Below are 16591 nucleotides of genomic sequence, written 5' to 3' on the forward strand. Positions count from 1 at the left end.
TCAGCCTGGAGAAGAGAAGGCTCTGGGTGCCTTCTCTTCTTGTGGCCCTCAAAAGAGGCTTATGAAAAGGAGGGAGAGGGAACTTTTATACAGGCAGAAAGTGATCAGACCTAGGGCAATGGTTTAAACTGACAGAGGGCAGGTTCAGATCAAATTTTAGGAAGAAATTCTTTACTCAGAGGGTCATAAAGCACTGGAACAGGCTGCCCAGAGAGGAAATGGATGTCTCATTCCTGGAAGTGTTCAAGGCCAGGTTGGATGGGACCCTGAGCAACCTGGTCTAGCAAGTGGCATCCCTGCCCATGGCAGTGGCTTGGAAACAGAATTTTTAAGGTCCTTTCCAAGCCAAACCATTCTGTGATTCTGTGATTCAGGCTCTCCACAGGAAGAGTTTCTGAAGCAGGCATATTCACATCAAGATGTTCTACAGCTTCTTCTCTTTCCTTTCACTTGTAACATTTTTTAGCTAATTGGCTCCAGAATTTATAAAGCTGGTGACAGCAGCCTGGCTGTGCAAGGCAGAGGAGGTGGAGGAGGAGGGGAGGGAAAGCAGAGCAGCTGCCAAGGCTGCCGGCACCATCTCCTGTTCTCAGCCAGTTACTGCAAAGCCCCAGCCCCAGCTCGGATGCTGATGCTCAGCCAGGCAGCTCAGGGTATCTTACGCTTAGAAATATCACAAGACAACTTAGGAGGTTTTATGCAGACTCCAGAAAAAGCAGGAATCCAAATATGAAGTGCAGCTAAAACCACCGAATTTTGAAAAGGAGCAAATTAAGCAGCCGAGGGGGTGAAATGCAATTACAGCAGAAAAAACTGTGTTTCACCATTAGCATTGCACAATAAGAAGGTTTGTCAGGCACCGGTTTAGCCTACACATGTTCACATCCGTCAGCATTTCCATGATAAATCCTAATTTTCGCCATTGTTGATCACATTGAACTAAAACTTGGTATGCAAGTTTTTAGCACAGATGCTCAAATAAATTATGCACATTAGTCATTTAACTTTCAGAGCAGCAAGAGAAAGCTGCTTTTTGGGAGGGGGGTTGACTGCAATTTATGACAAGTTGTTTTTTTTTTTTGCCTTACACAGCTAAAAAAGACAAGCAGCTCACTTCTTGAATAAACTTTCCAAGCAGTATGTCTTTTGTATAGATGATAAAACTTTGACAGTAGGAGAATATTTATGATTAATTAAAAATGCCTTCCCACCACCACCAGTGATATACCTTCAGTATTTTGCTCTGTACATTCACATGTGCACACAAGCAGCCACAGAGAATATTAAACACATAATGAAAATACCAATAACAGCAGCCTGAAGGCAGCAGGCAGTTTAGAGGATGTGATCCAGATGAGAAATTGTTCAAGAAGCAGTTAGTTATGGAGCTGAACAAAGTGTACATGCAGATATGATCAACTGATTGAGACATCCCAGGCCAGACAATCTATTTTTCAGACATAACCATATTCTGTGCAGTATTTGAACTGACACCACTTTACAGCAGGTTAAAAAATCCTATAGAATTCACATTTACCTTGGTAAAATGTCTCAGTGTATTCCGGCTGTCCTCATCAATCTGCCCAAAATAAACAATATCAACAGTACCATAAAGTACTTTAAAAAAACCATAGTCTTCGAAACTCCTGTTATTACAGCAACTACAGTAGGTGTTCGAATAAATGAGTATAAAGAGACAGAAAATTCATTCTGCATTCTGCCACCAATCTTCCTCTGGCTTCCCATGACTGCTCAGGAAAGCTGTATTGCAGTTCTAGCACCACAAATTAAGAGACAAAACTGTTAAACACAGCCTTGTTTAACTCTTGATGTCTTCTCATGAAACACACAGTTCAGGAGCCACGGTCACTACTGCCATTTTAAGATACTGTATGGGAAAAAACAGAAGTGTATTTGGGGGAGAAAGGAGTAAAAAAATTCTTAAAATGTATGGATAGATAGGAATTTATGTGTTTTATTTGCCTTATGTTTGCTTTCATTCATGAGGTGAGAATGTGAGAAACTCAAGTCACTGGATAAAGTGACTCAGCACCCAGGCAAACATTCCAGAAAGTGAGTCCAGACTTCTTGGGCTCCATTCATCTTCCTCGTTTATGGAACCACCCTGGTGACTTCAACACTGATTCCAAAGGTATCACCAAACTGACCAGTCCTACTCTTTCCAACACACATCAAATTTTCAAGGCATACTGCCACATTGCAAAGGCAATAAAAGACAAATCCCTAAGAACTGGAAATCTTAAAGCGCTACAATTCCCACAGCTCTATACAAAGCTTGGCAGCAGGCTGAATATATGGTTTTACATAATACTACTGGTTTCAAAGTAGAATATTTCTGTACTGCTGCCTACTGCACAGCTGAGATTACAATTCCTCCCTTTGTATTCATATCACAAATATAACATGGATGTGGGGCACTCTTCCTCTGCCCATCAGCCTCTTGTAAATCATTAATTTGATCATAGCATCCCTCTGCGTAGAAGGAAAGAATAAGAATAATGAAAATAGATAAGTTTTGACTTCTAATTACTTCAATATCTAAATATTCATTCAGGTTTCTGAGAACTCTGCACTAGTATTAAGATACATCTATTTCATCTAGAATTTTTAGGAATTTTAATCTCGCAGAAGTGAAAGATTTATAGCGTAGATGTGAGTCATGCACAGGAGAGATGCAAGGCAGATTTCTCCTTCCCTAACTTTTACAGTGCAGCTCCAAACACGGTGTCTGCTGTACCACACACTACCAAGAACAGCCTGTGCTTCCTACCAAATTAGCTGATTATTTTTACACATTTTTCTGGTCAATAATGCCCACTGCTACCAAGGGAATGCTGAATCAGCATCTCCAGATGAGCACTAACAAATGAAATCTATCGTTCATTCCAGTAATGAAGACATGCACAGACATCAGGGACATTGGGAGGAACACCCAGGGTCAATCATGACCCTGGAATAAGAAGAATGATTAAGAATACAGTTAAATAGCTTACACAATTTTTTTTAATAATTACAAGTGATCAGAGCACTGAACAGAGTGCTCTCACAGATTATTCTTGAATGTTCTCCCAGAAGCACAGTCAAATAAAAGGTAAGAAATCAAGTACTAATATTTGTAGTGGTTTTGCACTCTACAGTCTCCACAGAGCTCCAGGCAGACGATGGTACCATTATAGCTTTGTCTATCCCCTCTAGGCTGCTTTTTTTTTGGCTTTTTCTACATATTTTCTTTTTAAATACAGAGAGAATGTTCCATGAGCTCCAGAAGCAAAGTTCCTCGTTTCCCATGGATTTCTTTCTCAAAAGGTGACTCCTGACTCAGTCAGGCTACTTTTTCTCATACCAGAATGACATGAAACATGAAAAGCATGAAAATGACACCAGCATTACCATGGTACTCTCAAGTGCCATGAGCCTTTGGAAAGCATGGAGTAGCAAAAATGATGGACTGTGGTGCTGCCAGGGTGTGAAGACAGAGGTGCCTCAGTCTGCCTGATCTCCAGAGGAGCCTTCCTGACAATGGGACATTCCCAAGGGTCTTTGCTTGCAGGGCTCTGATTCCTGACACGACCTCAGGGCATGGCCTCAGGATGGAGATCTCCTCCTGGAGATGGAGATCTGACTGCTTGAAATTCACTGGAATTCATTACTTTTGAGACCTCCACCATCTGCCAAGCTTGACAGAACACAACTTGCAAGTTCAAAAGTGTAGGGTAGGCACAGACAAATCTCATCTACATACACACACAAAGCACAGTAATAAGCATCACTTCCTCAGGAAATCAGACTAAAAATGGCACAATCATGAAAAGCAAAGGTCTGGGCAAAATCCCATGTTTTTCAAATTGGAAGCATAAGTCAATGTCTTGGCTAAATTATTTTTTGCCTTCCTATATTCTGCTAACTATATGATAGGAAAAAAAATAGGAAAGTTTTGCATCTACCTAATTAGAGTCATGAATAACCAGATGTTGCTCTAGAAACTTACTATATGAATATGCAGATTGGTCACTTAATGAGACACTATCGAGTACCTTCTGCTATAGAAATGCAGGAAAAGATCCATTTTGGAGAAAAGGAAAAGCAGCATCTACAGTCATTTCTTCATCATCTCACTCTGTAAAATGAATGCAGAACCTGCCAGCAGTTAATATTGCCCTGAAGCACTATGAATAAACATTTGTCTGATATTAGGTACACAGACACCTCCACGTATAAATCAAGGTGCAATGTGCCATATAGTTGAACAAAGGAAGAAAAAAAAAATTCCTACCTAGCCCTATATTAGACATTAAGTGCTTCTTTTGATCACAAAATAACTCATAAAACCTATTAAAAAGCTAGCACTTCTCTCTCTGTCAGATAAAAGACACTTCACTGTAATTAAACTTCTGTCCAACTTTCCAGAAGATTAGGGGAAGAAGTCTGACAGGCTCTATTTGTTTTTGTGACTGACATTCATTGGGACATCCAAGGAAAAGAGAGGTTGGGCAATAGATTTACAACACTTCTGAGCTAACAGCACTTATGAAGATGGACAGTTCTGGGCTTATCATCACTCATTCATTTTTTTTAATTAAAAAAAAATCCCTGCTGCCCAAGTCTAAAGCATTTTCTGTTCAGTTTGCAATCTACATTCCCTGGTCTTCAACAGTTTGGGGTTTTATTTCACTTTAAGCAACAACACACACAGCAGGATGTTGGGGTAAATCAGTTTTACATGATTTATAGGAATAAAGGTAGGATGTCTCTTAACAGAACTCCGTGCACTTGCAGTGGGAAAATCCTTCTTCCAACACATTCTCTGTGTCCCTTTTCCCATAAGAAACAATATGTCAAAACACATGGCTGGGTTTCTGACATGAGGTGATGGGAATAAGCCATCAGCTCTGGGACCTCAGCACCAGAACCAAGGATTTACTGCTCTTCCATTTTCCCTTGTGTCCTTCATCCTGCCCAGAACCAACTTCACATATGTGTTTCCTTGTATTTGACTTTCCACAAGACAACTCAAGGTCCAAAGTCAGTACTGTCCTTAGAGCACAAAAGTAGGAATGATCACTTTGAGAGGTGCCACAATTAACCATTTTCATAGCCTGTCTTTCAGAAATGCAGCAAAGCTCAAGCCATAAAGCAGCATCATTCCATCAAGTGAGCTATCTCAAAGAACATTTCCAATTCTAGAATACTTTGCCAGGATTGCTTGAGGAAATCTCTCCAGAGAGACCAATAGGCACAATAAATATGCAGCTTTTCTCACTTTGAAAAATAGTATAACTTCTACATCATTTCTCCATAAGAGAAAAGCTTATGAACCACTTGGCTGACTTTCCATATTCCAAACTACAACCATCAACACATTTCAGTGTACCACACCTACAGCAGTCACAGCTGGGGGGAAAATGAGCTTTAAGTAATGGTGGCTGCATGATTAAACTGACTCACTAATTAAACACCTTCCTTCCATCACCTCTTCCTAAATAGCAGAGCAGGTACAATTCTTGCTATCAAAGTAGCCCTGAGCAATCTTGTTTTGAGCTTTTGAACCTTTGGATTGTTATCTTTGCTCTGCAGTTAAAAAGCTCCACGACACTTCCTGCTGCTGCTGCTGAAAGTGTAATTTACTCTATTTATACGACTTCTAGCAACACACTCCAGAGCAGCACTGAGAGTCCATCACGCACGATTAATGGCACTTTCAGCTACATTACTCAGCCACCCTGAAGTTGCCAAGAGAACTGAGTTGCTGCCCATGTGTTTGTAAAGTGACCCTCTCCTCTTGCTCCATGCTGGCACCACAGGAAGGTTTTCTCCCCTTAGCAAAAATAGCAAGCTCCGAGGGAGTCTACACAACTCAGACGTGTAAACAATCACTGTTAAAAGAAATTGATTTAAACCTACTGCTCAGGAAATTCAGTCCTGTGGTTCTGTGTCTAAAAGCGTCCATGTGAGTGATGGAACAAATAGGATATGCATCATCATTTGATCTCTGGGAGGCCTGGGGACACTGGAAATTGCACAGGCTACACAAACACAGATTGCAGATCCCCACACAGGGAAATACCACTGCAAAGGTGGGTTTGTAGTGATGCTGTCTCTGTGGAGGGTCATCTCTATTGCCTTTTTAATTACACAAAGACTGGCTCTAAAAAATGCACAGTAATAAATGGAAAGCAGGTCAAGAATGCAAAAATGAGAAAAAAATATATTTTCTGTTCAGTGAAGCCATTTGGAAAAGGTGTTCATCAATCACAACTCCCCACTCTAGATCAACTACAGGACACTGGAAGCAGAAACAGCAGCTGGCAAGTCCCAGTCACTGAACAGTGTGGGAAAGCATCACTGGCAATACAAAGATGATTGCGGTGTAAAGACAGAGGGAGAATAATCAGCTTCAAACCCCTCCCACCCTGCAGGCATTCTCCTGCCTGTTTTTAAAAGCTTGGTGATGAGCACACACAAACCCACTGCACAAAGACTCTGCCAGGCAGGGAAGGGGATCATATAATGCTCTTTACCATGACCCTCAAAAATCTCTTCTACTAAACACAGTTTTGCACTGCAGCAACAGGTGAGCCAGGACTAACTGATATCTCTCCTTCACTGCCATAAGAATAAATTCAAATGCCAACTTGTGATGATGTTTTCTTAAGCATCTGCCAATTCATTAATTTTAATGGAGAAAACTTAAAGTTCTTAGTGTAGACACAAATTTTGTGGTGTTTGTACTGCACATTGCTCTACACACACATAATCACTGACTTTGTAAATCAAATATTGCACTACCAGCACCAAAGACAACATATTTCAACTAAGGGCAAAAGAACATGTGGCTGAAAAATAACAAACAATAGAAAGTTGAAAAAGTGCTGGGGTCCATCACTAGAGGGAGGCATGATCACATATTAAGTTACTCTAATACAGAGACAATTCTGAAGACAATTCTGAAACAAATAAAAGAGAAGACCATGAGCTAAATCTGGAAAAGATTTCTGGAGAGAAAATTAGGTTTGCTTCCTTAACAAGGTTTTATTTCCAAAACCTCAGAACCTTCTGCTGGGAACTTTCAAATCACCTGCAATGAAAGGTTTTAAAAATTTATCTTATTGCCTTTTCTTTAAGACAGAATAAGATATGTGATAGATGAAAGTCAAAATTATCAGTTTCAGAAATGACACACAGCATTGCATCAGGAAAATGTTAGAATTTTAATTTGAGCAGGTTTACAGCCCATTTAACGTGAAATCAAAAAGTAATTTTAATCATGTTTTTATTTTTAAACTAAATTGGCACAATTATGTCTAGATGAACAGGCACTACCAATAAGCTGCTTTTTCAACAGATGATTCCCTTGGCCATTAATAAATTTAGAAAAAGAACTTCTCTGAGAGGCTGTGAAAAGCAGCCTAAAAAAAAAGAAAAAAACAAACCCAAATCAGTAACTCAAACACTACCATCATTCTTTTATTTGATCATTAAATCAGTTGTGGGTTTGAGGGTTTGCTTGGTTTATTTTTAATATATAGAATGTCTTTTTTTATATTGGTAATATTTTTTTTTTCTCCCCTGTAAAATTCACAGCAAAAAAGACAACAATTTGGCTGGCTCACTCCTGGGAATTCACACTTAGCTAACCATTTTACAAGTGACTAAACAGTTTCATTACCAGCAGCGGCACAGCCAAAGTTTTTAACACCCTGCTTGAATCCTGCCCATCATTAGGAAGGCAGAGTCCAAAACACAATCATCTCTTGAACCAAAATGCAGGACCTTCCTCAGGAGGCACATCAAGAAATGCTACCCAGGACAAGCTAAGTGTGCCCACCCAGAGTTCAACACGTATTGACTGCTTCACATTCAGCATTTTTACACCAAAGGTTGAAATTCTCCACATTCCTGTTGCTCAGCCAAGGCAGCTACAACCCTGCAATGCCAGCAGTCCAGAGTCTTTTTGAAAGACAGAGGTATTGCTTCTAATAATAATGGCTTTAACAGAAGGCTCCTAATGTCTGGAATTAAACAGGGAGGAAAGCAAGAAGATGTGCACTGAAGGTGAGCAGCACTGTCTGGCATGCTGTGCTCAGAAAGGCTGTGGAACCAGTAGAGTCTGGAAAGTTTAGCTCTTTCTTCTTCTGGAAGGTTTAGCAAATTCATTTCCCCATTACATATTTACTCCCACAGGAGAGCAATGGTTTAAACACCCTCATGTTTCAAATGCATCTCACTCCATAAACAGACTGCTCCTCTCAAAGCCTGGCAGTACTTGGCCACCAAAACTTCAAACATCCTTTTCCTTCACCATCTCTACAGCCTGGTCCTTTTAGCAGTCAAATCACAGACCCCAGAGCTCCTACACCCCTTCCCATACCCAGAGGGATACTTGGCACAGTTTGCTTTGTGACATTTCCCTTCCAGATGAAATAGTCTGGGGAAAGCAACTCACTTCCCCTTGCAAACATTGTAGCTCATAACATAAAGCTTGATTAACTCTTCAATGCATCACTCACCATTATTCATCTTTTTGCTCCTGCAAGGGTTTCAGTAAGCAGAAAGCCCTTTATCAACACGGGAAAGAATAGAAGGTGGCACAGAAGGCTCCATGGAGCATCAAGGAAATATAAAGAGCTGTTCTCTCAGTTTGTTCTCTTAGTCCTTGTTTCCTTTACCTGTGCTTTAACATAGCAGGGTCTTGCTACCAGCATCCCCTCCTGGAATCACTCACCTGTTCATGAAGGTGGAATTCTGCTCTTTCAGGGCAAGCTCCCGCTGCTGCAGGGCCACAATTTGCCTCGAGAGATCATCAGGTGTCCTACACAATTAAAACAAAACAAAAACTTTTAACGAAACATTGACTGCAAATCTGTATTCCGTACACAGCCACAAAACAAGTCTCACCAAAAGCAGCCAAGGCGATTTCCTGGGGCCAAACCTGCTGCAGTCCCTTAGAACAACACAGAGCTGCAGCCTGTACAGCTCACATAAAATCTAAAGCCATCACAGCATGAGCACAGGATTAGTAGTAATAGGGTACGAAAAGGAGGAAATAAATCTAAATGCAGACTGTACAATTCAACAACTGGCTACTGCTGAACACCCTCTGAGAGGGGAGATGTTCAGGTACATCACAGGTGACTCAAAGCAGTGTTCCCACAGAGTTACCAGTGTGCTGACTTCAGAGTCCTTCACACACACCATGACTCCAGAGCAACAGGAGAAAAAACCAGAATCCCTCAGCTCTGGGTACCACTTCAGATGTCACTGATAACCTTTTCTCATCAAAGAGATCAGAGATTTCTGCAGACCTGCTAGCAACAACTCTGGAGTTGTCAGAAATAGGTTTATTTTTTCATCAAATCCAATGACAAATGCTTAAAGGTAATGGAATGGGATCAAGATAACTCCAGTCTAGCAGTTCCAGAGACCACATCAACCACCTCTGCAGGAGGAAACTGCTATTTCAGAGGCCTCTCTTTAAGCTGTAAAAATAAAAATTTGTCTTCAGCCATCAGAAAGGTTTTCCCTAAAACAGAAGCATCTCTATCATACTTCCCCAAAGGAAAGGAAGCTGGAAAGGGCATCCCCGAATGAACTGGGTACATCCCTTTGCTGTACCAAGATGCACCACCCACAAGGGGGAAGAGTAACCCAGACCTGAAAGGGCTTTTCTTGGGGAGCAAGTGGAAAGTCAGTTTTGCAGCAGTGAAATCTGCAGAAACACAATCTATTGTGTCCCCCCACGAGGTTCCCCCTGAAAGGTTCCACTGCTGCAGGCAGATGAAAGTAGGCCTGAGTCTACAGTATTGAAATACAGCAACGAGGCCACTGCCACTCCAAAAACTGAACAGGTTCAGCTGCCTCGAGTTTGATCATTGGATTCTGACTGGATCTAGGACTAGAGAAGTCCTTTCTCTGACAAAAATGTTTTTTCAGGCAACTACTCACATCAAAAAAAAAGCATCACTTTTTTCTCTTTAATCATCTGTCACTTCCAGCTGAGTGAAAATTAGTTAAACGCTGAGTTGGTGCAGATAGGATTCAATTTTGGCAATCCCAGCTGAAAGATTCCTGCATTTCACTTCCAGAATTACAAACCTTTATCCTTCCTCAGCAGAAAATTTTGAGGCCTCTAGTAGCACTTGTGTTACATCCAAATCTTAATATACAATTAAACAGATGGAAGTGTTCTCCCATCAGACAGCAGAGGCATGGATTGCAGCAAAGAAATCAGTCAGGACAGGACATCACACTTACTAGCCAGGGGAATATAAGAAACCAAGACATGACCTGGAGATGGCTTGGCTAAAACATCTGAAAATAAAATTCTGTTAGCAGAGACAAGTCAATATTAAGCCAACATGCACCTGAATTTTCAAATGTGTTGCAGCATTAAATAACATTTCAAAGTTTTGTAGCTGAGCCTGAAGGGATCCTTAACTTGAGCAGTTCACCAGCTCTTACCAGTGAGAGCTACCAATGGCTGGGCATCAGAGGGAACACCAGGGAAATGGACTGGGCACACTTAGTCTGTTTGGCAAAAAGCAGCTGTAAGCAGACTCAATGATTTACACAGGAAAAATCTTTGTACAATGTAATACCAAGTCAACAAGGCTCTGAAAAATGCAGTTTTAAGCTTCTAATAAATCACCCAAATACCACAGATTTATCATAAGCATAGTTAGTATCAGGCAGCTCTCTGGTCATGTTGAGTGCCAGCCCCCAGCAGCAGTGTTTGGTCCCTGCATCAATTAAATAATTTCATAGATTTTTTTTTTTTTTTTAACATACAAAATAAGTGTATCTGCCTTGATTTTTTCTAATTTTTTTCAGAAACTCATACCATAATCTATTAGGACCGAGATCAGGAACTGAAATCAATCCAGTAGTAAAATGAGAGAGTACTATAGAAGCCACAGATTTCTAGTAATGACAGCTCCTGACCAATTTCCAATAAAAAACAATCATCCTCATCTGTTCAGCCATTCAAACCAACAATCAGCTTCCAATCTCAGTTGCAGCAATTGGCAGCTCTAGGTTTACACTTAGTTCTGGACAATGTTTTATTGGCATTAAATAGCTTTTATTATTTTATTTCTTTCTAAGTGGAGCAGCATAGATATGTAACAGAAAACAAAGTCCAGGGTATTAATCCCCAGTAAAGAAAAGTTCACTTTCTTTAACACTAAATCATGTCAGGTGATCAGAGCCAAAGACACCTTTGCATGCACTCTGCTGCCCCACACCCTAACTGAGAGGTTTCAAAGCCGGGTTCCAAGGTCTACACCCTATCCTGAGCATCAGCAGTTTAGCAAAAGCCAAATTTCCATAGATCCAAGCAGAGGAACGATGCTGAATGCACAATAAAATTAAATCAAAGCTTTCAATTTGAAGAGAATTGGTCAAGTCCCAAAGCACTGCAAAACAGCAACCAGCTGTAACCAGCCCTCTCATTGCACGAGTTTCTGCAAACAATGCCATGGAAAGAGAGAAATTTGTCAGCATCCCAACACACAGCAACATGTTCTGGCCTTGAGAGCCTTGGCTGATGACTATAATTTTTGCTAAGCTCTGTCCATTCCCTATGGAACAGTTGATACCAAAACCAGTACTGGAAAGCCAAGGAATGCTGCTTTAAGAGGCTCTTTGTGACAACACAGCTTTCCAACACTACTGGAATCACCATGGCTTGTTGAGGGAAGTTTGAAACCCTGTCCCAGACAGAACCAGGAGTCTCTTTCTGAGAAGCTGAGCACTGCCACTGTTTGCTCTGCAAACCTGCAGGCAGCTTCCTTCTCCATGGAGTAACACAGCCCATGGAACCCCCAAAAACCCCACACCTCGTGTGCACCAGCCATGCAAAAACCTGTAAAGGGAACCAGAATGGTCCAGTTCAGGGCAGTGTGTTATCAGAACTGATTCATGTGCTTCGTAATCATAAAATTCACATGAACAAATGAAAAAATTGTTTTCCTTATTGGCTTCCAAAATGAAGGAGCAAATCACTGCCTTCAGTTCCCTTCTCCTGGCTAAGGCACAAGGAGGTAAAAGCCAGAACATTCTTCCTCTCTTCCACCTTCCCATCCTGAGACTCTCCTTCCTTAAGCAAAATTCATAAAAACAAACTGTTGAGTTTAAACCTAATTTGGATGAGGTTTTCTTTAGCCCTAAACAAGCAAATTAGTCCAGCAGTTTACAGCTCAGTAGGGCAGGAGGGGGACAAAACTGCTGGGAACCAAAGCTCTTTACCTTCCTTTGAAGCCCAGATAATTTGAAAAGGAGCAATTTAAGAATGGTGGAAACAAAACCATTCATATCAAGTGAAAAATTCATTTAATAGGATGTCCAACCAAGTCACACAACGACTTTTAGTGCCCATTGTCACAGATTTTAAACTTTTGAGGAAAACAGCTTAAGCTATTTTGTATGCCTTTTTTTTTTAACACACACAACTGACATTTTCCAGGATTTGGAGGAATGCTCTGTTCTTGGTTAAGGATCTATTTCAGTGACAGTTACACACTGAGAATTAGCTGTCGAAGTAACATTAAACCAAGATTTTCTAGAGTAGATGAAAATGTTTAAAAAAAATCAATTTATAATTTATCAGAATGTCAACTTCTTATTGCTTCTATAAAATGTTTCAAAATGCACAGCAAAAGAAGAGTTTTGATTGTAGCTAGAGATCAGACATTAAATTTTAAGTATGGAAGTGCAAGACAAAAGAGAAAAACAGGCACTTCATCAACTGTGTTTGGAGGACCGAGTTCTTCAGAGCTTTTTGTTTAATTAAATTTGATTCACACTACCATACTAATACCACATTTATAACGCTAAATTACTCAGAATTACTTATTTTTGGAAGTCTGCTGAATTAACATTTCTCTTTACAGATTTAGCTCAGTATGAATATACAATGACAGGTTTGATTGCCTCAACTAAGTCACATTAAATTGAAATGGAACATTACCAGATTTTTGGCACAGTATTTTCAGTTTTACACTAAAACATAATTAACTGACAAAGACCAGAGACCAACATTCTTATTAAAATGTTTGTCAAGAAAATAAGGCACAGAAAAGGAGTCCACATCTGTTTAATTCTCTTTTATGGAAAACAATTTCCAGGTGTTTTTGTGGGTTTTGGGGTTTGGTTCATTGGATTTTTTTTGTTTTGTTTTTTGGGTTTTTTTAAGGTAATCTCCCAGAAGTATAAAATATTTATTTTGTCCCTTATCTTTTTTCATATTATGTACAAGGAAATGTAATAAGATTCTGAAATTCTCCTTTTCTGCTTTTATAAAAATATTTTAATCTTCTTTCTAGGCAGGAAAACAACAGCATCTGAAGAACGAACAGAACAATAACATGACAACAAGAGAAGATTTCTGGAAAGGCAGTTTAGTTGTTTTAAATATTTCTGTGTGATTAGAAAGGCCATGAAATGCCTGTAACAGTCTTTTCCTGTATGTTTGAAGTGAGTCTCAAAAATGCTCTTTGTATATTTGATCTCCTCAACTGCTTTAACTCCCCTAACTCTGGTTCACAGGACTCCTGTCTATCTCTGAAGCTTCACCAAGTCCAAAAGCAGCTCAGTTCCTGGAAGGACTCGCCCTGCAAGAAAATTCAGCAAATAACAATAATCACAACAGCTCATACAGACTTCTGGGATACAGCACAGAGTCTTTAGGTTTAATTTGGTCATATGAACTCCATGTTTGTTACGAGAAACCTGCAAATCGTTTAATATCCCTTTCTCAGCAAATTATGCATTACTTCCTTGGGAGGACTCCTCAGCTCCCCTTCAGTAGACTAGAGGAAAATATTGCCACTAAAATCCGGTGTCCAGACCTGGAAGTTCTGAGAGTTACCTTTCACAACAGTTCTCCTGCAGGAAAGCCCCTTCAAGCTCCAGGCCTGTCTGTTCATATCCCCATGCCTACATCCTCCCTTCCTATTCCTGACTGCATTAATTAATCCACATGGTCTGGAGTCTCCTACACACATTAGTCACAAAAACAAACCCTCAATGTTTCCAGGCAATTAGGACACATTTAGTGCTTTGTAGCACTTTCATTAAAATGTTTTGAAGGGCAATCACAAACCTTTAGTCATTCAAATGAAGGTGCTAAGAGCTGTCAAACCCACAGAATTAAGGTATACCTGAAACTGTTTCTCCAACAAAGTGGCTGCTTAATATTTTATGTACAAAGTAAATGGAGGAAATCTGAAGTGCAAGTAAAGCAATAAGCAACCTCAGCCTCCGAGGTTTCCCTCATTTAGAGAACTCTTATTTGTGTACAGACAGAATCAACAAATCCAATTGCTCTTTACCAAAGCAAATGTCCCCATTAACCACTTGAAGCAGAAGAACAACTTATTTGTAAGAAAACATTTTAAGTGTTTATAAGTGTCTTGACAATTCTAAAGACAATTGATACGTCTCTTCTGAAGCAATTGCAAAATTAGCAATTAATCCAATCAAGCCATAATTTGAAGAGGGGAGAGAAAAGAAGGAAGAAAACTATCTTCGATTCCAGTTAGTAACTTCATTGGATTTTAATGAAGGAAGCTTTTTTCCTCCCAAAGTTATGGTGTCATAATAATGCATTGTTCAAGTTTAATTTCTACTTTAAAGATATAGGTAAGGGCTCAATAAGATAAAATTAATCTTACTTGGGGGGGGAAAAAAAAAAAAAACACTGGGCAGATATTTCAATAGTCCAAACTTCTTTCTCATCCCTGCTCATCACTGCTCTAAGAGCAAGCACAGAACAATCCACAGAAACCTGGTAAATAACACATGTGGAATGGAACCTCACAAGGGAAGGGCTTTCAGAGACCTCGAGCAGAGGGAATGTACACACAACAGTACCAGGACTGCTGATCTGGAAGATGAAAATACTCAGCTTTGGGGTTTGCCACAGCATGCTCAATCACGTCACATAATTCAAACCTTTTAGAGATCGTGGTGAAACAAACATTTCAGAGTCATCAAGAGACCTTCCTAAAATGAAACCATTTATAAGGCAGCAATAACGTATTTAACACACATCTCAAGACACGGGGAGTGTATCTGCAAAGCTGTGAAATATTCTTTGTCCTATGTTTTTCCTATACAAGAAAATAAAGAGTTCTTAAGGTCTTAAACCCAATAGATTAGACACTGAAGAGAAAGCAAAAAACCCACACAAACTTCTAAAGCATCTTTCAGGTATTCACCTGTAGTCAGCAACACACCAGCAGTAGCACAGAAGTAGGGAAGTCAGAAATGATCAAAAGGGATTTTAAAAATGGCTGTTACTGCTCTCATGCTAACAGAGATATCAGCACAATCTTCACAATTAGAGAAGCAAATGTATTTTCTCAATTCACAATTCAGTGAATGTAATTATATATTAATGGCGATGTTGAAAGGAAATTATTGTGGCACACAATTTCGTACCTACTGCCCTTAAGACTTCAAGCACAAAATGTAAACACACTTAATAATGTAATGTTTCATTTTACTGCAGCAGCAGCAAAAGACATATTAAGTCTTTTTCCTAATCACAAACTTAATTTGAGAAAAAAGCAACAGCTAAAGGGAAATATAATGCTGTGAAATGAATAAAAGCTCCTTTTAGGGAGCCATAAGTAGGGTTGTTTTTCCTATAGTTTCTATTTGTCACTAGAGTTGGAACAATCATTTTGGCAATCTGAGGTTGGGCTGAGAGGACAGTGTCAACAGGGGGGCCAAGAGACTTCATGAGGAAGATAGGGGCAAACTAAACTAATCTAAAGAATAGAATGACAGCAGAATAACAATTATGTATTCTAACCCTGTGGGTTAGAATCCTTAGATTTTCAATGCATTTGCATAGTTGTAAATAGCACTGAACAAAAAATTAATATCTGAAAACCAGACTGAAATACAAAGATGTGTTCATCAGAAACAAACTCCAAACAGACAGATGTTGTATCTTTCACAGAGATATCATTCAACAGCGGGTCATTAGAAACCCTGAAAACCATTCCAGGCCAATTACCAGGATTATACAAACTGGGAAAGAGCCCTGACAGCTAAAAAAAATCAAGGCAATAAATGAAACTTCCAGAAGATCAGGCAGAAGCTTCTAACTTGCATGTCAATGAATAAAAGCTCATTCAGAGATTTTTTCCTCACCAAGCTGAGGACCAGCAGGGAGGGCTGGTTACAACAGAAGGATCTGAAATAAGAATATTTAACTCCGTAGCTTTTAAATTAGGCAAGAATATCTATGCAAACAAACAGACAGTTTTACCAAACCCGTGCTGGTTCCATTCTGCAAGGTCACTTTCAAGACATTCAAAGAGGGACCTGGACTGGCCTAGAAATAGACACCATCAGCTTCTTCTCAAGGAAGGAAGAGTGGGACACAGGGACAAGACAAAAAAATCCTCCAAAAACAAATATAATTTGCATGTATCCAACGTGTCTTGGCATAACATCCACCCCCATGGAAATTACCAACACAGAGACATCATTTTTCCAGATAGCCAGGGCTCCTGTCTGACAAGAGAGCTCCTGCTGCAGCCAAGGCTGGCTACTGACAATT

General features: G+C 39.9%; 1 protein-coding gene across 1 annotated transcript in view; it reads right to left on the reverse strand.

The window, feature by feature from the left end:
• Nucleotides 1-16591, reverse strand: part of MAD1L1 (mitotic arrest deficient 1 like 1) — a 346214-nt gene that overhangs the window by 302314 nt on the left and 27309 nt on the right. The window contains exon 10 of the mRNA XM_058849980.1: nt 8744-8830. Within this exon, the coding sequence (XP_058705963.1) occupies nt 8744-8830 (87 nt within the window). The remainder of the gene's footprint in view (nt 1-8743; nt 8831-16591) is intronic.

This window comes from Poecile atricapillus, chromosome 14 (assembly GCF_030490865.1).
Source record: "Poecile atricapillus isolate bPoeAtr1 chromosome 14, bPoeAtr1.hap1, whole genome shotgun sequence".
Classification (NCBI taxonomy): Eukaryota; Metazoa; Chordata; class Aves; order Passeriformes; family Paridae; genus Poecile; species Poecile atricapillus.